General features: G+C 41.2%; 1 protein-coding gene across 3 annotated transcripts in view; it reads right to left on the minus strand.

The window, feature by feature from the left end:
• ezh2 (enhancer of zeste 2 polycomb repressive complex 2 subunit) overlaps positions 1-24,892 on the minus strand; it is a 113,399-nt gene that overhangs the window by 63,917 nt on the left and 24,590 nt on the right. For 2 of the 3 annotated variants that reach the window (XM_078538605.1, XM_078538602.1), the window contains exons 3-8: positions 16,144-16,272; positions 11,729-11,848; positions 11,040-11,160; positions 9,956-10,144; positions 4,474-4,576; positions 494-657 (exon numbers count right to left, since the gene is read on the minus strand). In XM_078538605.1, coding sequence (XP_078394731.1) covers positions 494-657; positions 4,474-4,576; positions 9,956-10,144; positions 11,040-11,160; positions 11,729-11,848; positions 16,144-16,272 — 826 coding nt within the window. Of the gene's footprint in view, positions 1-493; positions 658-4,473; positions 4,577-9,955; positions 10,145-11,039; positions 11,161-11,728; positions 11,849-16,143; positions 16,273-20,317; positions 20,454-24,892 lie in introns of those variants that run through there. The other variant, XM_078538604.1, reaches the window with a different exon arrangement.

Genomic DNA, 24,892 nt, shown 5'->3' on the forward strand with positions numbered 1-24,892 from the left:
TACAGGTATGAATATATTGCACCTTCTTCCCAACAAAACAACCTGGGCCCCCCTTTAACAACCAAACCCATCTAGGCTTGTTGTCGGCAGAAGTCAGAATAGGTCACATGACCCCTTAATTTAGGGCAAAATGGGGCGATTAAAGAAACAGCCAAAACACAGCAATCTCAAAAACCTTGTATTTGTAACAATAGCCTATTCCAATGTTATAACTGTCCTACCTTTATAAAATCCCCTCCTTCTTGCGCTTTATACTAATTTACCTCATAAGCAGTTTCTTGTCTTCTTATTTTTTCAAAAATGGTACATTATACCAGGTTAACCATTGGTCAATATTCCAATACCACAAACATGTTCATCAAATTCACGTGTTTATTTTAATTATGTCTCACCCCTTTTTAATAGAATATTTTGAGAAAGCTACATAATTTATTATACATGCAAGAATTGTTAGTTTTACTCGGACATGTCAATCAAGAAATATCATACTCACGATGTAGGAAACAGTCATATTTAAAGCAGCGTCTACAGAACAGAGTATGGAATGAGTGCAAGCTCTGTTCTCGTTGAACCGATTTGGCATTTGGTCCATCAATATTTGGTGTACACTCTGGAGGAAGTGCTCCAGGAAGCTGCTGTTCTGTCAATTCTTTGTACCTTTATCAACAACAGGAGAATCAGAAAAGTTGCAGCGCTTTCATTGTAGAATTTTTATTCTCCTTATGGAATTTCCTGCAACATTCTGAAAATGTAATCTCAGGTTGACAGTATAATTGTGAATCAATACACAGATCTTTAGCCTCAGTTTAAGAGATAGTTGGATGAGTCAGTTTCCTTCCGAGAGGAAGGATATTAAATGGCATACCATATCATCAAAATAATATAGCAAATCACTGAAAAGTTCACAAATAAAGAACACTACTACCCTCACTGTTAACAATTACAAAGCAGCAATTCTGTAAGGTGCCTGGTTTAATTTTACTAGGAGTAAATTGGAGTCAGGAGTAGGCCATTCCATAAGATCATGGCTGATCTGATTGGTCTCAGCTCCACCTTCCTGTCTACCCGGACTCCCTTGTCTATCAAAAATCTAATTCAGCCTTGAATAAATTCTATGACCCAACCTCCCCTGCTTTCTGTGGAAGGGAATTCCACAGACTAATGACTCGCAAGCCTGCTCCGCCATTCAATTAGATCATGGCTGATCTGATTGTGGCCTCAACTCCACATTCCACCTTCGACTCTCTTGTTAGTCAAGAATATATCTACCTCTGCCTTAAAAATATTCAATGACCCTGCCTCCACTGCTCTCAGGGGAAGAGAATTCCAAAGACTCACGACCCTCAAAAAAATTCTCCTCATCTAAGACTTAAATGGGAGACCCCTTAATCTTAGTTTCTCCCACAAGAAAAAACATCCTTTCAGTATCCACTCTTGACAAGCCCCTCAGGATCTTGTGTTTCAATAAGATCACCTCTCAAGCTTCTAAACTTCTATGGATACAGGCACAGCTTGTCCAACCTTTTCTCATAAGATAGCCCCAACCTTCATTCCAGATAGTCAAGTGAATCTTCTCTGAACTGCTTCCAATGCATTTATCTCCTTTCTTAAATAAGGAGACCAAAACACAGTACTCCAGATTGGTCTCACCAACACCCCATACAACTGCAGCAAAAATTGCCTACTTTAAACAAAATACAGAAAATGCTGGAAAAACTCAGCAGGCCTAGCAGCATCTTTGGAGAGAGAGAACTGCTAGACCTGCTGAGTTTTTCCAGCATTTTCTGTTTCAGATTTCTAGCATCCACAGTATTTTGCTTTTATTTCCCCTACTTTTACATTCCATTCCCCTGCAAGAAATGACATTTGATTTACCTTCATAATCACAGAGAGAGATAGTTGAATCTCTCATTTAGGAGAAGATCACTGCATGGCATGAATGTTACTTTCCATGTATCAGCCCATGCCCAAGTGTTTCCTAGGCTTTGCTGCATGCAGGTACTGACTGCTTCAGGATCTGAGGTGCTGCTGAACATTCTGCAATCACCAGCAAAAATTGCAGCTTCTGACTTTTATGTTAGATGGATGGTCATTGATAAAGCAGCTGAAGATGGTCACACCAAGGACACTATCCTCAGAAGCTCCTGCAGCGTTGTCCTGAGGCTGAGATGACTGGCCTCCAAGTATCTTCCTTTGTGCCAGTGACTCCAACCATTGGGGAGTACCCCCAACTCCCATTGGCTTCAAATTTGCTAGGGCTCCTTGATGCCACACTCAATCAATTTCTACGCAGATGTTAAGGATAGTCAATTTCACCTTGCCTCTGGCATTCAGCTTTTTTCCCCCATGTTTGGAGCAAAGCTGTAATGAGGTCTGGAGAACCCAAATTGAGCAAGGTATAAAAAAGTGTTGCTTCATAGCACAACTGATGACACCTTCCATCATAAGACTGAGGATTGATTGAGAGAATACTGATGGCGGTTTGGGCCGGGGGGGGGGATTGTATTTGACCGAATTGGATTTGTCCTACTCTTTGTAGGCAGAACATTTTCGCACAATTTTTAAAAATTCATTCATGGGATGTGGGCTTTGCTAGCTTGGCCAACATTTATTGCCCATCCCCAAATGCCCTCGAGAAGGTTGTGGCGCTCTGCCTTCTTGAACCTCTTCAGTCCACATGGTGTAGATACACCCACAGTGCTGTTAGGGAGGGAGTTCCAGGATTTTGACTCAGCAACAGTGAAGGAACAACAATATATTTCCAGATCAGGATGGTGAGTGGCTTGGGTGGGAACTCCCAGGTGGTGGTGCTCCCATGTATTTGTTCTTGTCCTTCTAGATGGCAGCAGTCGTGGGTTTGGAAGGTGCTGCCTAAGGAGCCTTGGTGAGTTTCTGGAGTGCATCTTGTTGATAGTACACAGTGCTGCCACTGTTCATCGGTGGTGGAGGGAGTGAATGTTTGTGGAAGGGGTGCCAATCAAACAGGCTACTTTGTCCTGGATGATGTCAAGCTTCTTGAATGTTGTTGGAGCTGTACTCATTCAGGCAAGGGGAAGAGTATTCCATCACACTCCTAACTTGCGCCTTGTAGATGGTGGACAGGCTTTAGGGAGTCAGGTGGTGAGTTATTCGCCGCAGGATTCCTAGCCTCTGACCTGCTCTTGTACCCATAGTATTCATACGGCCAGTCCAGTTCTGTTTCTAGTCAATGATAACACCCAGGATGTTGATAGTGGGGGATTCAGTGATGGTAATACCACTGAATGTCAAAGGGAAATGGTTAGATTCTCTCATGTTAGAAATGGTCATTGCCTGGCACTTGTGGTGCGAATGTTACTTGCCCACTTGTCAGCCCAAGCCTGGATATTGTCTAGGCCTTGCTGCATTTGGTCATGGACTGCTTCAGTATCTGAGAAGTTGCGAATGGTGCTAAACATTGTTCGCTGATGATTGCACATTGCCACTTCTGCCCTTATGATGGAAGGAAGATTATTGATGAAGCAGCTGAAGATGGTTGGGCCTAGGACACTACCCTGAGGAACTCCTACAGTGATGTCCTAGAACTGAGGATGATTGATCTCCAACAACCACAGCCATCTTGCTTTGTGCTAGGTGTGAGTCAAACCAGCAGAGTGTTTTCCCTGATTCCCATTGACTCCAGTTTTGCTAGGGCTCCTTGATGCCACACTCGATCAAATGCTGCCTTCATGTCAAGGGCAGTCACTCTCTTTTCACCTCTGGAGTACAGCTCTTTTGTGCATGTTTGCACATTGTTAGGCAGATGCCAGTGTTATACTGTAACAACTTTGCTGCGGATACAACTAGTTCTGCAGCACAACTTTAGTTCCACCGCCATGATATTTTAAGGGGCCATAACCTTTGGATTGAATTGAATTGGCTGAAGACTGGCCTCTGTGATGCTGGGGACCACGGAGGAGGCCAAAATGGATCATTCATTCAGTACTTCCGACCGAAGGTCATCACAAATGCTTCAGCCTTGTCTTTTGCACAGATGTGCTGGGCTCCAGCATTGAGTACGAGGATATTTATGGAGCCTTCTCCTTTGGTTAGTTGTTTAATTGTCCACCATCAATCATGACATGAGTGTGGCAAGACTGCAGATTGTTGGCCCGATTTGTGGTTGCGGGATTGCTTAGCTGTCTATACCATGTTGGTTCTGCTATTTAGCATGTACAAGTTGTAACTTCACCATTATATTGTAACACCTGGAAATTTCTTATAGGCATTTAGTTCTCAAGGTTCAGCGTTCCATTGCTTTGGCTGTACTACCAATGAATTGTTAAAAATTATTTAATTGTGTCTGTGAAGTGTCCAAATTGTTAAGTTAAACTGATATGAGCTAGCTATTTTTAATTTGCATTCATTTTCAAGAATCAACTGTATGTAACCAAAAAATATGCCCCGTGGAAACTCAATAATGTAACTTTCCAGCAAAAACTCTAAAGTGCTTACTTTTCTTTCAGCTCTTCTGGTGTACCTTTATCTGGGAACATGGATGAAATTGCTTCAAATATCTTGTCACACGGTTTTTTCTTCCCTTCATCACATTCTTTAACTGTAGACATAATGGAACCAATGATTGCAGATGTGAAATATTAAATATTACTGAATCTCAATTGCTATAAAATATATCACTCTGTAAATTGAGAACACATGTTCATATTGTTAACAGTAAATCCACAATCCAGTGAAAACAACTTTTTATTCTGGTATGGACTTGTTAAAACAAGATTATTCAAGAATCAGCGAATGCTTTGGCAAGAAAGAACTAAAATCCTTTCTCTCTGCTTCAAGGCAAGTCACTAATCCTTCAGTAACAAATCTGCTTTCCAAAAGACAGGACTTCCTAAAGAGGAACTTCATTTGGCTACTTCAGAGAATCAAGAAACCAGGGATAATTGGAACTTCTCAAAACTATTTTCCCATCTGTCAAATGATGTTTTCTGTGGTGCAATAAAACCCCTTACACCATACAGCCAAATTTATTTCTAGCAAACTAATTCAGAAACAGCTTTTTAAAACATTCTTTTCAGGGGCTGGGCAATGCTGACACAGACACATTTATTGTCCTTCCCTGGTGGCCTTTAGTATTGTTAGCACTAACTTTATCACACACTTATCTGACTCAGGTAAATTGGAATCAAAGAATTGAACAAAAGGCTGCCATAAAGAGGAGATAGTTCAAAGTACAAGTGAGCTACATTGCCACAAGGGAGAAAGGGACAAACAAAGCCAGTGCTCCCTGGATAACAAAAAGAGATAGTAAAATGAAGCAGAAAAATGGTGTACATGACAGATGTCAGGTTGGAGAACCAGGCAGAATATAAAAAGGTTCAGGGGGAAAGTGTAAAAAGGAATAAAAGCAGCAAAAACAGATTGTGAGAAGAGACTGGCAATCACCATAAAGGGGAATCCAAAAGTCTTCTATAGGCATATCAATTTTTAAAAAGGTGGTAAAAGAAGGAGTGAGGCCCAAGTAGGGGACATGAAGGCAGAGGTGCTAAGTGAATACTTTGCATCTATCTTTACCAAGGAAGATGCTGCTGTCAGAGTAATGAAAGAGGGGGTAGCTGAGGCATTGGATGGGCTAGAAATTTGTGAAGAGGAGATATTTGATAGGCTAGCTGTACATAAAAGTTGATAAGTCACCAAGATTGGATGGGATGCATCCAAAAATACTGAACAAAGGGTGGAAATTGCTGGGGGACTGGCTATAAACTTCCAATCTTCTTTGGATGCTAAGGAAGGTGCCAGTGGACAAAAGAATTGCAAATTTTACATAATTGTTCAAAGGGTGTAAAGGTAAGCCTAGCAACTACAGGCTGGTCAGTTTAACCTCGGTGGTGGAAAAACTTTTAGAAATGATAATCCAAGACAAAATTAACAGTCACTTGGACAAATGCAGGTTAAGGAAAGCCAGCACGGGTTTGTTACAGGAAAATCATATCAAAAAACCTAATCAAATTAAGTGAGGTAACAGAGAGGTTTGATGAGGATAATGCGGTTGATGTGGTGCATATGGATTTCCAAAAGGTGTTTGATAAAGTGCCACATAACAAGCTTGGTAGCAAAGTTGAAGTCTATGGAACAAAAGGGACATTAACAGCACGGATAGAAAGATGGATCAGTGACAGGAAATAAGCTTGTTTTTTTGGACCAGATTTGCTGGTGCTCCCCAGGAGTCAGTATTAGGTCTGCTACTTTTCTTGATCAACATTAATGAACTAGAATTTTTTCATTATTATTTCATGGGATGTGGGCATGTCTGGCACAGGGCACAATTTCAAAATTTGTGAATGACAAAAAAACTCAAGTATTGTGAACTGAGGACATGGAGATTGACAGCCTTCAAGAGGGTTTTTTATTCATTCATGGGATGTGGGCTTCACTGCTGGGCCAGCATTTATTGCCCATCCTAGTTGTTCTTGAGAAGATGGTGGTGAGCTGTCTTCTTGAACCACTCCAGTCCATGTGCTGTAAGTACACCCACAGTGCTGTTAGGGAGGGGATTCTGGGATTTTGACCCAGCGACAATGAAGGAATGGCGATACATTTCCAAGTCAGGATGATAAGACACTTGGAGGGGAACTTCCAGGTGATGGTGTTCCCACCTATCTGCTGCCCTTGCCCTTGTAGATGATAGTGGTCATGGGTGTGAAAGGTGCTGTCTAAGAAGCCTTAATGAATTTCTGCAGTGCATCTTGTAGATGGTACACACTGCTGCTACTGTGCTTTGGCGGTGGTGGGAGTGAATGTTTGTGGATGTGGTGCCAATCGAGAGGGCTGCTTTGTCCTGGACAGTGTCAAGCTTCTTGAGTGTTGTGGGAGTTGCACTCACCCAGGCAAGTGGGGAGTATTCCATCACTTGTGTCTTGCAGATGGCAGATTAACTTTGTGGAGGATTCCTAGCCTAGGATTTAGACGGTGGATTGGGCAGACATGTGATAGATTAAATTCAATGCAGGGAAGTATGAAGGCAAGAAGAATGAAGAAAGGGAAAACAAAGGATCAACTCTAAAGGAGTGCAGGTGCATAGAAATCTGGGGTATATGTGCACAAATCACTGAAGGCAGGTTGAGAAAGTGGCTAATCAAATCATCCAGGATCCTGGATTTGGTTAACAGAGACTTAAGATTACAAATGGAAGGAAGAAATGAACCACCTTTATAAAACACTGGTTCAGTTTCAACTGGAGTATTGTGTCCTGTTCTGGACACCACACTATAGGATGGATATGAAAGCTTTAAAGAAAGAGTGCACAAAAGGTTTGTGAGAACGGTTCCCCGAGGTGAAAAACTTCAATTATGTGGATACATTGCCGAAGCTGGGACAGTCCTTCTTTGAGAAGAGGGTTGGGAGGAGAAGTGTTATAAGTGTTCAAAATCGTGAGGGGTCTGGACAGAGCTGATAAGGAGAAATTGTCCCCATTTGGGGAAGGGTTGAAAACCTGCAGGACATAGATTTAAGGTGATGGCAAAAGAATCATAGGAAAAACTTTATTTATGCAGCGAGTGGTTTGGATCTGGAATGTCCTGACAAAGTCAGATGGAGGCAGATTCAATCACAAGAAATAGGAGCAGGAATAGGCCATTCAGCCCTTTGAGCCCACTCTGCCATTCAATGAAATGATGGCCAATCATCTACTACAAAATCATTTTCGTGCACTATCCCCATATCCCTCAATGGCTGAGCCTCCACAACCCTCTGACGAAGAGAATTCCAAAGATTCACCAGCCTCAGTGAAGAAATTCCTCCTCATCTCACTCCTAAATAGCCTGCCCCTCATTCTGAGATTGTGCCCTAGTTCCAGACACCCCAGCCAGGGGAAACATCCTTCCTTCATCTACCCTGTTGAGCTCTGTAAGAATTTTGTATATTTGAATGAGATAACCTCTCATTTTAAACGACAGGGAATAAAGGCCCATTCTATTCAATCGCTCCTCAAAGGACAATCCCTCATTCCCAGGAATTAATTTAGTGAAAATTCACTGCTTCGTGGCTTGCAAAAGGGAAATTATCTAAATTAGATAATTATCTGAAGAGAAAAAAAATCAGAGTGCTATGGGGAAAAGACAGGGGAGTAGGCCTCACAAAGAACCAGCATGGTCATGATGGGCCAAATGGCCTCATTTTGTGCTGTAATCTATGATTCGATATGACAAGATAAGAGGTTTAATAGTGTTGATTGAGGGACAAGTGTTGGCCAGTGGAAACTCCCTTGCTCCTCTTAAAATAATGCATGGGATCTTTAACATCTACTTGGGAGAAAAACAGCAGGGTAGGGAGTGGTGGTGGAAGCAACTTCAGTTCCAAATCTTATTTGAGAAAAAACACATCTGATAAAGCAGCACTCTATCAATGCCGCATAGAAGATCACTTCTCTCATTGAATATTGCACTTTTCTGACGTGTATCATCCAAAAACACTAAAATGCGAACTGTGGGCAGAATTTTACGTCCTGTGGGCAGGTGGGTGCCCAGCCCAATCAGGCGTAAAATAGCACACTATGACGTTGGGTGAGCATCCTGACGTCATGGCGCACATACGCGATATTTTGGTTGGCGGGCGCGCTGCCAACTCTCGTTCGCGCCCACCGACAATTAAGAGGCCTATTAAGGCCATTAAAGTTTCAGTTGGAGGTGATTTTTCGCTGCCACGTTACAGTTGGCGAGCAAGAGAATCCACCAGGTGGCCATCGGATTTGTGAGGAAACTTCATCCAAGGGCGGGATGAGGTTTCCAATATGCTTTGTAATAAAAGAATAAAAATGTTTGGGCAGAATTTTTATTATCTATGTTTAGGTGAGTGAGTCCAATGTGTGGACATTTTTTTCCTGCATTTTTACATCCTTATTTCTTGGTTTTAAATTCTTCAGCTCCCTGAGGAAGCTCTTTGCCTTCAGGGAGCTTTCATTGCACGCTACTTGCGCCTGTGCTGACTTCAGTGCTCGCACTCCTGCCCCCACCCCGCTGAGCCTTTCAGCGCGCCTTTCACGCTGGCTGACTGCTAATTGGCCAGCCAGCATGAAATTGAGGTCGGGGGCCGAATGCGGGGCATTTCCTGGCCGCTCCTGGGCCCGCCCACCCAACGGCCCAAAAAATCCAGCCCTGTGATTCTTAGTTGAAGCAAAATAGAACCTGTATTCCTGGCCAAGTCTGCATTCCTGCTACAATCCATTATCATTTTTCGAGACAGATCAGTTTTATTTGAAAGTGAGGATCAATATGTGGTCTTGTCCATGATACATGATTCTGCCATTTATTAATGTAACCTAGGCCCAGAGACATTTACTTATTTACAACCAATGATTATTGTACACATCCACACTGGTTAATTGTTTTAAAAATTTCCAAGCCTTGCATCACTAGCTTAAAATTCCTAAAGCCTTAACTCTAGGAGATATACTATTTCAATTGGCTGCATATTTAAATAGCCATGTTGACCAGACTAATCCCTAGGATTCTTTTGAGGAGAGATTGAGGAAACTCGGCTTGTAGTCTCTAGCGTTTCGAAGAATGAGGGGTGATGTCATTGAAACTTACAAAATTCTTACAGGACGTGACAGCGTAGATGTGGATAGGATAGATGCGGCAGGTGAGTCTAGAACCTAGAGACAGAGTCTCAGAATAAGGGGCAGGCCATTTAAGGCCGAGACGAGGAGGAATTTCTTCACTCAGAGGCTGGCGAATCTTTGGAATTCTCTACCCCGGAATGCTGTGGAAGCTCAATTATTGAGCATGCTCAAGACAGAAATAAATAAGAGTTCTGGATTCTAACGGCATCAGGGATATGGGGATGGTGGTGAAAAATGGTGTAAGACGTAGATGATCACCCATGATCTGTTTGAATGGCAGAACAGGGCCGAATGGCCTACTCCTGCTCCTGTGTCCCTAAAGACTGTAAAATATAAGAGAAACATAAATTCTACCCTTACCATCCATATTGATCTCCTGATAATCTTTTCTGGAATCATTGCTTTCTTCTTTGATGTCACTTCCATCTGTCTTCTCAGATTTGTTCTCTTGATCATCATCATCATCATCCTCCTCTTCATCATTATCACTGTACTGGGTCAGAGCATTTACCAGCTCCACAAAGATCTCATCATTGATGAAACCACATTCTGCAATATTGAACAGGCATCACGTAAAGGCACTAGGAGCCAAAGACTGAGAGCCAAATGGCAAAGAGTTAAATCTTGCTTTTTAAACTTTTGCCTTAAAAAAAACCTTTTTATCTCTGTGAAACATCTTTGCTTTTGAGACAATTTTCTGATGTTATTATATATATTCTGAAATTCAGCATCACTAATTATTCCCATAACTAGGTCAGGTTTTTCTAGAAGTTAATGCCAAGGATAAATCAGGGTCAATAGTTCAACTGGAAATATAGAAATGTGCTTGCTTTATATATCTGGGCAACTGTGATGTTGGTTGCAAATTTCAACCCCCAAAACAAAAACATGCATAAAAGGAGCACAATATCAGAATAGGGATGCAAGTTTGACATCAACGATATTTTTTCTACTCACGACAACCATGTTGTGAAATTTGCATTATAGTTTGGAAACTGCAACAAAAAGTCATGTTCCTATCGTATACACATTTACAACACTAAAATATCAAGGCACAGGAGGATAAAGTTATGAAGAAATCATACCCAATTCAAAAAGTACTAGTATTATTAAATCTGTTACATTTCTATGTTAACTAATTGCTTTGGAAAAATGCTGAATGAATACCTGGAACTTAAGGTTATGAAAAATTAACACAGATTTTCAAAAAATAAAGTACAGCATAATGCAACTGCTTGGGGCAATTAAATGCTACAAGTAGAGTGCCACTAGACAATCAGTTTCACCCAAATTAACTTTGGCAATCAGGAAAAAAATCAGACCCTCTAATTGGAAGTTATTATACATGGACTTCAGGGTCCCAATGTTCTCATTTCAATCCTTTGGAAAACTTAAAAACATGGTAGAACTAACAAGTTCCTATGCAGACTAAGGATAGTCTTACCTCTGTCTCCGTGCACCTTTCCATCATAGTTTTTGATCAGTTCTTCAATGAAAGTCCCATCTTGATCCAAGATTTCATCTCCCATGTAAGGGATGTTATGTAAAACAGTTTCATCTTCCACCTTAAATTTAAAAAAGTCCTTAACATCTAGTCACAAAGGCAAAAAAATGGCAAACATTTGGAGCTGTAAAGTTTACCAATATATTTGTGGGCCGCCTCAAGTGTCTTCTAAACAGATAACGTTATAATAAAAGCCCAAATGCTTTTTTGGGGTTGGGGGGGTGGGGAAAGGAAGCGTTACAGTAAGGTTGCAAAGTCCAAGTTCAAAAGCATGATTTTCAGTAACGTTAGCAAGGTCAAAATCTATTCTTTAAAGTAGAAGAGTCTCAATTGTCTATTTAATGTAAACGCAAGTTTCTGGCATTGTGTCACATATTAGATAAAGTTTGCAAAGAACTTGCATGAAAAGTATGTCACTACATTAATTAATTAATGTAATATGAACTGATGTTTATTACAACATTAACTTTTGGATACTCAGTTTTGAAAAAAACAAATCAAATGAAAAGATTCTCCCTTTGTCCAAATAAAAATACAATATTAAGAACTTTTAAGTGGTAAAACTACTATCCATACATTGCAAATAAACAAAAATTGAACACAATTTTGCTAATGCTTGAACCACGTACCATGAAATTTTGCTGAAGGGGAGACCAGGAATACATAACCGGGATTGAGGCCACTGCATTCAAGGTCTTCAAGGGAATGACCTGCTTTGGAAACTCTGGGAATCCGCTCTCCACAGCACACTAGAAATGAACAAAAATAAATAAATAATTCTTAGGACAGATTGTAGAAATATATCAGTCATGAAACTAACATCCTATCTCACTTAACTACAGTATAAAGCTAGAATGGCATTACAAGGTTACAATACAATTGTGGATTCATATCACACCAAACTATAGAAACTTACAGCATAAGATGCGACTATTTGCCCCACTATCAAAATCAGTTTTTTGATGGAACAATCCAAAATTGATCTCAATTCTCTATGCCCTGGGTTATCATCCTCTGCTTCAAATGTTTATTAAAGGATACAATGATCACTCTTAGCCATTCCCTATGGCAAAGCATTCCATGCTCCAACACTCTGCATAAGCCAATTTCTCCCAACCTCTCTTCATTTGCAGTCACTGTTCCCTCTCATATTAAAACAAGGGATAATTAACAAGGTGCACTGCTTAAGGTGTTTATGTGCTATGAAATCAAAAAGTCTAATAAAAGGTGAGACCCCAGCTTATACTTATTGAAGTCTTCAGTTTGATTTCTCTTTTTAGTGAGCACACTTGATCTGGGAGGTGACTGAATCCAATTACTTTGAGAAGATTGCGTTTCTGAATGATATCTACTACTGGTCCCTTCGAAATTACCATAAAACGTAGAAGCATAAGTAGGCCATTCAGCCCATCATGGCTGATCTGATCATCCTCAACTCCACTTTCTCACCTTTTTCCCCATAACCCTCGATTCCCTTACTAATTAAAAATCTGTCTATCTCAGCCTTGAATATACTTAACAACCCAGCTTCTACAGCCCTCTGTGGTAAATAATTCCACAGATTAACTACCCTCAGAGAAGAAATTCCTCCTCATCTGTTTTAAATGGGCGACCCCTTACTCTGAGATTATGCCCTCTGGCCCTAGACTCTCCCACAAGGGGAAACAACCTCTCAGCATCTACCCTGTCAAGCCCCCTAGGAACTTTATATGTTTCAATAATGCCGCTTGTCATTCTTCTAAACTCCAATGGATACAGGCCCAACCTACTCAACCGCTCCTCATAAGAAAATCCCTCCATACCTGGAATCAACCTAGTTAAATGGCTGTAGAGGGGAATGTGCAACGAGACCTGGGTGTTCTTGTAAACCAGTCGCTGAAGGTAAGCATGCAGGTGCAGCAGGTGGTAAAGAAGGCAAATGGTATGTTGGCCTTCATAGCGAGAGGATTCGAGTACAGGAGCAGGGATATCTTGCTGCAATCATACAGGGCCTTGGTGAGACCACACCTGGAATAGTGTGTGCAGTTTTGGTCTCCTTATCTGAGGAGGGATGTCCTTGCTATAGAAGGAGTGCAGCAATTCCAGACTGATTCCTGGGATAGCGGGGCTGATATATGAGGGAGAGATTGAGACGGTTAGGATTATATTCGCTGGAGTTCAGAAGAATGAGGGGGGATCTCATAGAAACCTATAAAATTCTAACAGGACTAGACAGGGTAGATGCAGGAAGGATGTTCCCGATGGTGGGGGAGTCCAGAACCAGGGGTCACAGTCTGAGGATATGGGATAGGCCATTTAGGACTGAGATAAGGAGAAATTTCTTCACCCAGAGTGTGGTGAGTCTGTGAAATTCGCTACCACAGAAAGTAGTTGAGGCCAAAATATTGTATGTTTTTTCAAGAAGGAGTTAGATATAGCTCTTGAGGCGAAAGGAATCAAAGGATATGGGGAGAAAGCGGGAGCAGGCTATTGAGTTGGATGATCAACCATGATCATAATGAATGGCGGAGTAGGCTGGAAGGGCCGAATGGCCTACTCCTGTTCCTATTTTCTATGTAACCTTCTCTGGACTGCCTCCAATGCCAGTATATCTTTCCTTAGATAAGCGGACTAAAACTGTTCACAGTATTCTAGGTGTGGTCTAACTAGTGCCTTGTATAGTTTTAGCAAGGCTTCCCTATTTTTATACTCCATTCCCTTTGAAATAAAGGCCAATATTCCATTTGCCTTCCCTATTACCTGCTGAACTTGTATGTTAGTTTTTTGGGATTCATACACAAGGACTCCCAAATCCCTCTTGCTGCAGCCTTCTGCAGTCTTTCTCCATTTAAATGTTCAGCTCTTCTATTCTCCCTGCCAAAGTGCATAACCTCACATTTTCCCACATTATATTCCATCTGCCAAGTTTTTGCCCACTCACTTAACCTGTCTATATCCCTCTGTAGGCATCCTAATGTCATCCTCACCACTTGCCTTCCCACCTATTTTTGTATCATCCGCAAATTTGGCAATAGTACATTCACTTCCCTCATCTAAGTCATTAATATATACTGTAAATAACTGAGGCCCCAACACTGATCCCTGTGGCACTCCACTAGTTACAGGTTGCCATCCAGAAAACACCCCCTTACCCCAACTCTGTCATCTATTAGTTAGTCAATCCTCTACCCATGCTAATATACTACCCCCAACACCATGGGCTCTTATCCTATTAAGTAGCGTTATGTGCGGTACTTTATCGTATGTCTTTTGGAAATCCAAATACGTTACATCTACTGGTTCCACTTTATCTATCCCGCGAGTTACCTCCTCAAAGAATTCTAATAAATTAGTCAGTCTTTCTTTTCTGACACTGCAACCACCAAGAAATGGCAAGGGTCAAATAGCAGGAATCTGCAACTTGTACAGTAATGTCCCTCACACAGCAGAAAATTAACCGAAAAAAAAAATCGCTGATCAGTGTGTGGATGACAGGACGCTGAAGCGTCTGGTGGCCAATGTCATAATGGGAGAAATATCCAATGCTCATTTCTTGCTCTCTGGTAAATCCACTTCACGTTTTTCTCTCAAAGCCAGCACCATGCTAGTGACCTCCACGTTCTGACAATCACAATTTTCTGCTCAGAGTTTCACAGCATCCCCTACCCCAAATTTCCCGCTTCCCACAAGCCGCCTTTCTTTCTTTCATGCCACTCATTCTTTTCCCATTTTCTCTGGAAGATAGAAACACTTTAAAGTAACTCTCACTTGTGTTATTGAATGATGTCAGTAATTGTGATACAGGCTTGCATCACTGAACCTACTTTGTTGTGCATTTAAAAGTGAGCCAGATGATGCAATAGAATTAAAATCAGTAACAATTCTAAGATTTTATCTTACTGTAAGAGGGAAAAACCCACACTTCATTTGCCACTTCCCTTTAGCAAAACATTCAAACTTGATAAATCAGCAACATGGACGCAGCGGAATTCAATTTGTGTTCCAAATTTGTGTCGTGATTTCCTGGTGTTTCCACATCTCACCCGCAGAAAAAAAAACTCAGTTTAGCCTCAAACTCATTGTGCATTCAAGGATTTAAAAAAAATAAACAGGATAGACAACTTAAATGTATACATGCCATGGGGTCTTTTACATTCACGTGAGAAGGCATACAAGTTTAACATCTCATCCAAAAGACAAAGTAGCTGCATTATTTTATAACCTTATTTTCACCCCATACGGATGAAATGCCAAATATCAACTAACCTTAAGATTATTGTTGGTCTTAATAAATTGCTTGGAAAGACTAACTCCACCTGTGGAGGAGGTTTCATGAAAAATGCAAAGTCTGCCCGGCTGATTCGCCCGTCCGCCAACCGCAAGGTTGGACTGACCACGAAAAATCAGCGACAACGCACCTTTAATTACCATAATTGGCCTCTTACTTTTCGGCGGGTGCACTTCCAACTTTTGCATGTGCTCACCAACCAAAATATCACACGATTTCACATCTGATCAGGTTGGTCACACACCCGCACGCCAAGCTAAAAATTCTGCCCTTAAAGTAATTCACTGGCTAACTGCTTTGGGTTGCCCCACGTAATGAAAAGTAAATTCTCTCTCTTTCTAATAATAGGCTCTTAAAGTTAAAAGTTCTGTTTTAGTACATTTCTTGCCATTTGAAAGCTACAAACATTTGGATGCAATAGTCTTAACATGGTGAAAAACAATTTCAATCTTGGTTCAGTCATGAAATTCTGAAATAAGGGCATAACTAAAGGGCTGGAGGATGGTTTCTCAGTTTGAAACAGTCCAAAAGAGAAGTTAATAATTGCCAATTACCCTTGCTTAACAACGCAACTATGCAAACTACTTATAGAATACTGATCTACAGGTCCAAATCTCTCGTATGCAGTAAAGGTCTTTATCATGTTCAAATCAGTTCATAAGATTTTGAAGCATTGCATGCAAAAAGGTAGGCAGTTTCCTTTCTACAGGGAGAATGCACATATAACTTTGTGTTTATCAAATAGGCTTTACCCTGTCACCAAAAACTGTATCATACCTCTCTGGTACCACGCATTGTGCTCACAGAAGTCATAATGTGAACAGGTTGTATCCTGTGCTGCTTCCAATCCTGGTTCAAGATTTCTGTTTTTTCTTTGATTTTTTGGCGATTTGCATTGAACATACTCTGTGAAGAGAATTAATTGTTAAATTCAATTTATATTGATCCAGACAAACACATTACCTGTATATGCACCCCATCTTCCATCCAACTTAAATGGAAAAGAAATAGGGACCACATACAAAAAGAAAATTGCTCATTATCACCATTCACAAAAGGTGTTGAATTTGACAAGCAGACAAAATAAATTGCTTTCAGTATTTGTTAGGGAGCCACTGACCTTAACTCCAACTCTACTATTCTTCTCCCATTGTTTGAGTGAAACAAAGGCTAGCTACTCCATGTCAAAAAGCAAAAGTTAAAGCCACAAGAACAGAAATTATGCATCACTCTTAATTGCCTACAAGAACAACAACATGAAAATATATACATTTTATTTACTCTAGTAACGAATGGGTGGCCTCAAGCCTTGCACCCACTACATTGCAACCTTACATCCATGTGTCCCAACATAACTATAGGCCTGGAGTAATCTTTTTTCCTGGAGTTCTCCCTATAGCAACTTCTGTGATGTCTGGGCTACCACTGAATTTTTATATTGTGCATTCTTTGCATGCACTTAAACATATTAATCAGGGAATCATGGATGCTTACGGCATAGGAGGACGCCATGCAATCAGCCAACCTCAAAGAGATAGCATGCTTTGCCCATTTCCCCTCTTTTTGCTGGTAACCCTGCAAGTTCCTTTTCAAGTATCTTTCCACTTACCTAAAACCTTATTATGCAACATTTAACCTTCTCTGTTCATGGAAAAGCAATTCTAACGTTTCTAACCTTGCTGCATAACTGGAGTCCCTCGTCCCAGGTAAAACATCCTCTGTGTCTTTCCTAATGCCTCTTCAACTTTCCTGAAGCATGGTGTCCAGAATTATCCACAATACTCCAGCTGAGGCCTAAGCAGTGCCTTAAAAGTTCTAGTATCATCTCTTTGCTTTATATTCTACTCTGAAGTAACCCATATAATCTTTTAACTGTCCTCCGAAATTGCCCTGCCACGTTTAGAGATGTGTGCCAAGATTTCCTTATTCATCTACACTTTTCAAAATCCTGTCGCTTATAGTATGCTGTCTTTCCTCGAGTCCTCCAAGGTGCATCACTTCACACGACTTTGAACTGAACTCCACTTGACATGCTTCTGCCCATTTTACCATCCTTCCTAAATAATCCTAAAGCCTTTAATTATCCTTATCCTGATCTACCACATTGCCAAGTTTTCTATCATCTGCAAACTCTATAATGCTTCTCCCTACATGCAAGCCTAGGTTCATGCTGGGTCTCCTCGATTAAGCCATGCCGTTTCAAATTAAAGATTATTTTGTTCCAGAAAATGGTTTCCAATAACTTTTCCACCACTAATATTAAGCTGACTGGCCTGTAGTTTCTTGGTTTATCTTTCTTCTCTTTCATGAAGAGTGATATAACATTAGAAATTCTCCAGCACTATTCCTGTATCCAATGAGAATTAAAAGATTTACTAATCCTTATATTTCTATCTTTGCATTCCATCTGGGCCAGTTGACACCCCAACTTTGTGATGATAAATTTTTTAGCACATTTTCTCTATTATCCTGTCCATAATCTCCCCATATCTTTCAGTGTAACCTTCCCATCCACTTCCTTTGTCAAGACAGATGTGAAGTACTCATGTAATATTTTTGTCATGTCCTCTGCCTCTACATGAAGATACCCCTTTGGTCCTTAATAGGCCCAACCTTTTCCCTAGCAAACTGTTGACACTTTGATATGTTTACAATATATTTTAGGGTTTGATTTAATTTTGCCTACAAATCTTTTCTGGTAATATCTCTTTGCCTCCTGTTCCTCCTGCACCTTCTATAAACTTGCTGGTTATTAACTGAATCTTGCTGGCATTCGTCATAAGCCTCCCTTTTATGTTTTATTTATATGCATGTATAAACATTTCCTCGAGTTCTTACTGTCATCCTTATCACTGTCACTAGGTCAGAATCCTGGAACTCCCTTCCTAACAGCACCACCACCTTCTCAAGGGCAATTAGGGATGCGCAATAAATGCTGGCCTAGCCAGCGACACCCACATCCTCTGAATGAATAAAAAAAACAATTATTTTCCTTTTATGATTTACTACACTAATAAACATTGATATTCAAAAATGGAGAAAGAGAGAAGAGAGGAAACTACAGGCCAATTACCTAGAAATCAGTTGCCAAAACTGCTGGAATTCGTTGTGAAGGAAGTGATAATTAGGGCACTTCAAATCATAATACAATTAGAGAGAGTCAACATTGTTTTATGGAAATGAAATAGTGTTATACATTTGTTTTTGAGGGTGTAACTTGCAAGATAGATAAAAGGGAAATCAGTGGATGTAACTGATTTGGATTTTCAAAAGGCATTCAATAAGGTGCTACTCAAAAGGCTGTTGCACAGGATAAGGGGTCATGGAGCCGAGGTGACAGCATTGCTTAAGGGTTAGTCAAAGGACAGAAAGTATGAAAAAGGCTGGTCCTTTTCAGGTTAGCAAGCTGTTAACTAGTGGGGCACTGCAAGATCAGTGCTGAGGCCTCAGCTACGTACAATCTATAATCAATGACCTTAATGAGGGATCGATAGTATTGTATCCAAGTTTGCTGACTATACAAAGCAAAGTGGGAAATCAGGCTAAGAAGATAGTATGCAAAGGGATATATTGAGAGGCTAAGTGATTGGGCAATAGTTAGCAGATGGAGTATAACAGAACAATGTGGGGGAAGTGTGAGGTTATTAATTTGATGAGGAATAGAAAAACAACAAATATTTAACTGGTGAGAAACTATTAAAAAGCAAAATACTGCAATATATTAAAGGTAGATGACATTCCATTAGAACTGAAGTAAGCTAGAGGTGTAACAGGTTAAAGCCTGCACGGAGCAGGAAAAGGGTGTCTGTGTGAGTGAGTGTGTGGTTGCGGGGGCGGGCGGGTGGTGGGGGGGTGGCGCCTTTGAAGATAACAAAAGATGTCTGTGAAAAGTACGAGAGGTTAAATGTCAAAAGGGATGATGATGCAAGGCTAAAGGAGATAGGAATGAGTCTCGTAGACAGATGAAAGATGGGTTGAGGTGGTGTCAATGGGGGAAGCAGAATCATCACAATATTGGTCATTCAAAAGCAAAACTGGAGTTTAGAGTTGGAGGGGCATCGACCTGAATGTTTACCTAAACACAGATGGTGCCAGGCTGACTGAGAAACTATTAAATGTTGTTGTTGAAAGGAACTTGTGTGTCCTTATACATGAATGAAAGTCAACAAGTATGCACAGCAATAAATTAGCAAGGCAAATGGTATACCAGCCTTCAATGCAAGAGGGATAGAATATAAGAGAAAAGAAGTCTTAGTGAAACTGTACAAGGTTTTGGTGAAACCATATCTGCAGTACTGTATGCAGTTGTGGTCTCCTCACATAAAAGGAGAATAAACTTCCCTTAAAGAAGGTGCAATGAAAGTTCACTATTTTGACCCCTGGGACAAGGGTTGGCCTGTGAAGAGAGTTTGAAAAGAATGGGCCTATACTGTCTGGAGTTTTTTTTTGGAATGAGATGTGATCAAAATTCTGAGAAGTCTTGACACAATTGATGCTCAGAGGCCGATTCCCCTGGCTAGAGAGTCTAGAACTGGGGGCACTATTTCAGGTTAGGGGTTCAGCATTTACCACTGCAGTGGAGAGAAATTTCTTAATTTAGCCATAAAAAAAAACTTTTGAGATTTACCAGGCTCAAAATATTCATTACTTTGTCTTGTGCTAAAGCAAAGGACAAATAAGCTACCTCAGATAGTTCAACTGCTGAAACTAGTGTTTGATGCAAAGTTCAACCAATTGTTAAAAGGAGTTAATGTTGTTCAAAAATTGTTTCTGATCAGTTCTTTCATATACTCTGTCCAGGGAGTTGGACTTGTTACAATATGGTTCTTGACATGTGTACAGTAACTGTGCTAAAACAAAAACAGAAGCAGCAAAATTTAGGCAAGTTCCATTATTTACAAAGTGTGCAAAAACAAACGTGCTAATAGAACACACTTTAAAACAGGGATACCTGTAATCAGGATAGCATCTTCATAATACTGAAATTCAGCATTGGATCTCTCACGTTCTCTCTTCCCATCAGATGGCCTTTATTTTCTGGATTTCCCTTTGGATGTCAGTCTAGAGCTGTTGGAATGCTGCCTTCTTGACTTGCCACCTTATCTTGTCAATGAAGGCTGCTCATTTTTGTTTTAGGTGGTCACATATTTCAGCGTCATTTTAATCTAACCAGTCTGGTGACAACAATGCTCAAACCCAATGGTCTGGGCACAGGATCTACAGCTGGCCTTATTTGATCCCACTGTTCTGGAATTGAGTTGGATGTGTGAAGATTTTTCAGATTGGTCATGAGCTGCACTTGGAATTTCTCTCTTCGGTCAGGCTCCTTTCGAGTTGAGACATTGATCTCCTTTCTCTTGGACTTTTGGGCTTGCAATGTCTTGATGCTAGGTGGCTGTTCATTACCACTCAAACAAATCTATGATCTGCCCAGCAAATGTCAGTCCCCTGCTTGGATAGAGTGATACAGACACCACTTAGATCTTTGACCCAATCAACGACATAATCCAGGAGGTGCCAATGGTTTGATCTAGGATGCCACCATGTGATTTTGTATTTGTCCTTCTGGAGAAAAGGGGGTTTGTTATGAGGATGTACTGAGCACACTGTCAGCAGGAGGACACCATTTGTATTGGCTTTTCCCACCCCTCCCTTATCCCCCCAGTAGTGCTGCTCCAGACACCACAGCCACGCCTGGCATTAAAGACCCCAGAAGGGTAATCTTTTCTTTTGGGATGGCAGCGAGGACTTAATCAAGTCAGAATAAAACTTTTTCTCAGCATCTTTACTGGAGTCAATGGTCAGGGGATAAGCGCTGATGACGGTGGCACATTGGTTACAGCTGAGCTCTACGTGAAGTGTTGAGTCTTTCATTTATGCAATTGGAAAGTTCTGGCAGTGCCAAGACCCTTTCATTTAGGGCAAAACCAACTCCGTGGGTACGAGGGTCACTGTCAGCTTTTCCTTTTCCAGTAGTTTCTTCCTTCAGCTGTCCCTCCCCAGAAAGTGGGGCAGGGGGGCAATTGGCGATGTCAATTTGGAGTCTTGATAACCCACATGATACAACTGCAGTTCTTCTTTTCAGAAAGTCACGCTTGAGATTATCCAAGAGTGTGATCTAACATTCCAAGCTACAAAAAAAAATCATGACGTGTTAAGCTATTTTTTTTGAAGCCACCAGGGGCATGCACAGATCAAGGTGAAATGGTCAAAATCTCCTTCACTCCCAAGATGGTGCTTCTCTTCTTAAGGATGACAATGTCATCTATCAACGCTGGAAAGAACATTTTCAACAACTCAACTGTGAACCCACAGTGGAAGCTGTCAACTCTCCAGGCCTGTGGCGGAATCCATGGATGAAGTACAATCAATGGGAGAGCTACAACAAGCAAACAGATAAAGCCTGTGGCTCCAGCCTGACATCAAGGCTCCATGCTCTCATTGTACAGATTTGGGAGGAAAAAACTACCACCACCAACTTTAAGAATGCGACAATTGTAACTATCTTCAAAAAGCAAGATATATCATGCTTTGGAAAGTACCGAGATATTTTCCTTCTGTCCATAGAAGGGAAAATCCTGAAACATTTTCCTAAATTGTCGACTTCCTGTGGGTGAGGAAATCCTCCTAGAGACACGCTGTGGGTTTAGACCTTCAGGTGGAAGCTGCAACATTGTCATCTTTGCCAGAGGAATCCAAGACAGATGTGAAGACCACAGGGGGCGCTTTATTCGTCATGCCCCAAAAGGATGCATAACGAGCGGGCGGGAGCTGGGAAGGCTGCCCTGAAGGTCCGGACCGTGGGCGTGCATGGCTTCGCACGCACCACAGGCACAGGCGCACGCGCACACACACTATTTACAAATGTTCCTGACAGTGGCTATTCACCTCAAAGATCAACTACTCTCTGGTGTCAGTATTAAATACCACCTAGGTGGAAAACTCTAATCTCAGTCACCTCCGTGACAAAACTAAACTGAGTAACATAGACATCGTCGCAGTTTGGGAATGACTGTAATGCTGGACCAGATTTTCAAATCACTCTTGGATCTCTCAATTTCTGCATACACAAAACTCTGTTTTGGCAACATTCAAGGACAAGCAGCACTCGTATCAACCCACACTTGGTCAGTCAAATATCCCAACTCCCATATATGTTGAAGACACCACTCTGGAATATGTTGAGGACTTCCCATACCTTGACAGCTACCTCTCTCAAAAGGCCACCACTGATGAGATCCAACACCTGATTAGCTGGGCCAGCTCCCTCTACCACAAACGACGACAAGTGTTTGATGACAAAGGCCTCAACTCATCGAAAATTCTAGTGTACAGAGCGTTGTCACCGTACTCCTGTACTGCAGTGAGACCTGGACTGTGTATCAGCGACATATAAGAGGGCTAGAGAAATTCTATCAGCAATGCCTCTGCCACGTCCTCCAGGTTTAATGGGAGGACTAAACAAACGCTAGTGCCCTTCTTGAAGCCAGCTCCACAAGCATTCCACAAAACTCTGGCAAAATCAACTTGGGGAAAACAAAGAAAACGCTTCAAAGACAATCCAAAGTGCTCCTTGAAGCGTGGCACAATTGACATTAATGACTGGGAGGAGATTGCTACCAATCATTGAAAACGACGACAACTTGGCTGTTAAACTGCATCATGCTTAAGTCACAACATCTTTGATGAGGCAGAGAAGAAAAGGATGCAAATCCTGCACTCCTGATCCCACTACCTCATGGGACATCCTGCCCTATGTGCCCAAAGATCTGTGGTTTGAGTCAGCCCGTTCAATCATCTAAAGGCCCATGGCAGAAACTCAGGACTGAGTAGAAGTCATCCCTAAGAGGGTCAGCTGACAATGATGAATACTGAAATATCCAACATTAACATTAATAACAACAATAACATTAGTGTGCACCATAAAAAAAAGTATCAGGATTTTAAAGAAATGAGGAAACAACAACAATTTAATCAGATTATCAAATCTAATGAAAAATTAAAAAAAAACTTTTGAACACAAGACAAATAAATTCCAGAGTAAAATAAGTGCAGGAATAAAATGGAAGTATTTTTTTAAAAAAAAGAAAAACTAAAACTAAACATTAGGGGAGAACTTGTCAAAATAAATCAATGTATGTTAGAAGTCCAAAGAACACCTTTGAATATAACTAAAGGTGTTAAACGGTTCTGAAAAGAGTCCCCTTGTACCATGGGTAACAAAAAATCAACTCAGGGCAAGCCTCCTGTGGTCTGCCAACCATTGTGCCCACACCTCCACCATAACCACCTTGCCACCTCATTTTACATTCGCGTACCCTCAGATACCTAGCCGCCACCAATTTAATGCTTTCCCCAGAATAACCACTACCCTGGCCGAGACCTGGAATGCACTTGGTTGATCACCAAAAATAAAAAATTGTAACACCACTTTATCTTCATGTTCAAACAGCTTATAAGTCCAACCTTATCAGTGAAGCAAATGATATGCCTGGACTGTAATAAAGGCATCAAATTTTGGATTGAATAGGGGAAGAGAAATGAAGGCTAATAAAAATTTTCAGTAGTAGCAACATTGTCAGCATCCTTCCTTCTATGTTAGATGGACATGCAGTAAATCCATTGGCAATCAGATTGTTTCACAAAATACTGGAATTGGAGATCATCAGGTGTCATTGTGGGACACTGTTTTGATGTTGGTGCCTCGTCAAGCTGCTAATTGCCATGGTGGCACATGACGGCCCATGAGTAATGCTGCTATTTCTCTCTGCTGTTGGTTGGTGCCTCCAAGTGTGAAAACTTGACGATTAGAGCCTTCAGGTCACACTTGCCAGCATCCTTGAAATGGAGCTTTGGGAGTCCTACTAGTCTTCTGGCTCCTGCAGCCTCCCATACAGGGTTAATCTTGGAAATGCCCCCATTTGCCATCCTGCAAACATGCCCAAGCCAGTGAAGTTATCTTTGCTTAAAGGGTGCTAGAATACGTGGGAGATTTGCCTTTGAGAAGACTGTCGCATTTTGTGATTGTCCTTCCACGAGAATCTGCCAGACATTGAAGGTGGAGATTGTTGAGCTTCCTTTCTTAATAGCCAAGTGCTTTACAACCATACAACAAGGTGCTAAGAAAACACCACATAAAGCAGCATCCTGGTCCTTGTTTTTCCATACATGTTGAGAATTGGTCAACTGGTGTAGCTTTCCTTTTGCAGGTGACAAGTTCTGCCTCAAAAGTCAGCTTGTCTGTCACTGTACACCCCAGGCAGCAGGACTTGCTAACCACTTCCGGCAGCGTATTGTTTCGTGTGATCGAGGGCAGAGATGTGGCACCTTGTCCCATACCCACAGTTTTCTTGATGCTTATAGTAAAGGAGAACAAGTTATACGCATGGGAGAGATAATCCACGAATTTTTGTAGTTTGGTTTCCATGTGAACAACTATTGCAACATCAGTGTAGAGGAGTTCTCTGATCAAAACATATTGTATTTTTGTCTTCACTTTCAGTCCAGACAGATTGCAGAGCTTGCA

Source organism: Cetorhinus maximus, chromosome 3 (genome assembly GCF_964194155.1).
Source record: "Cetorhinus maximus chromosome 3, sCetMax3.hap1.1, whole genome shotgun sequence".
Classification (NCBI taxonomy): domain Eukaryota; kingdom Metazoa; phylum Chordata; class Chondrichthyes; order Lamniformes; family Cetorhinidae; genus Cetorhinus; species Cetorhinus maximus.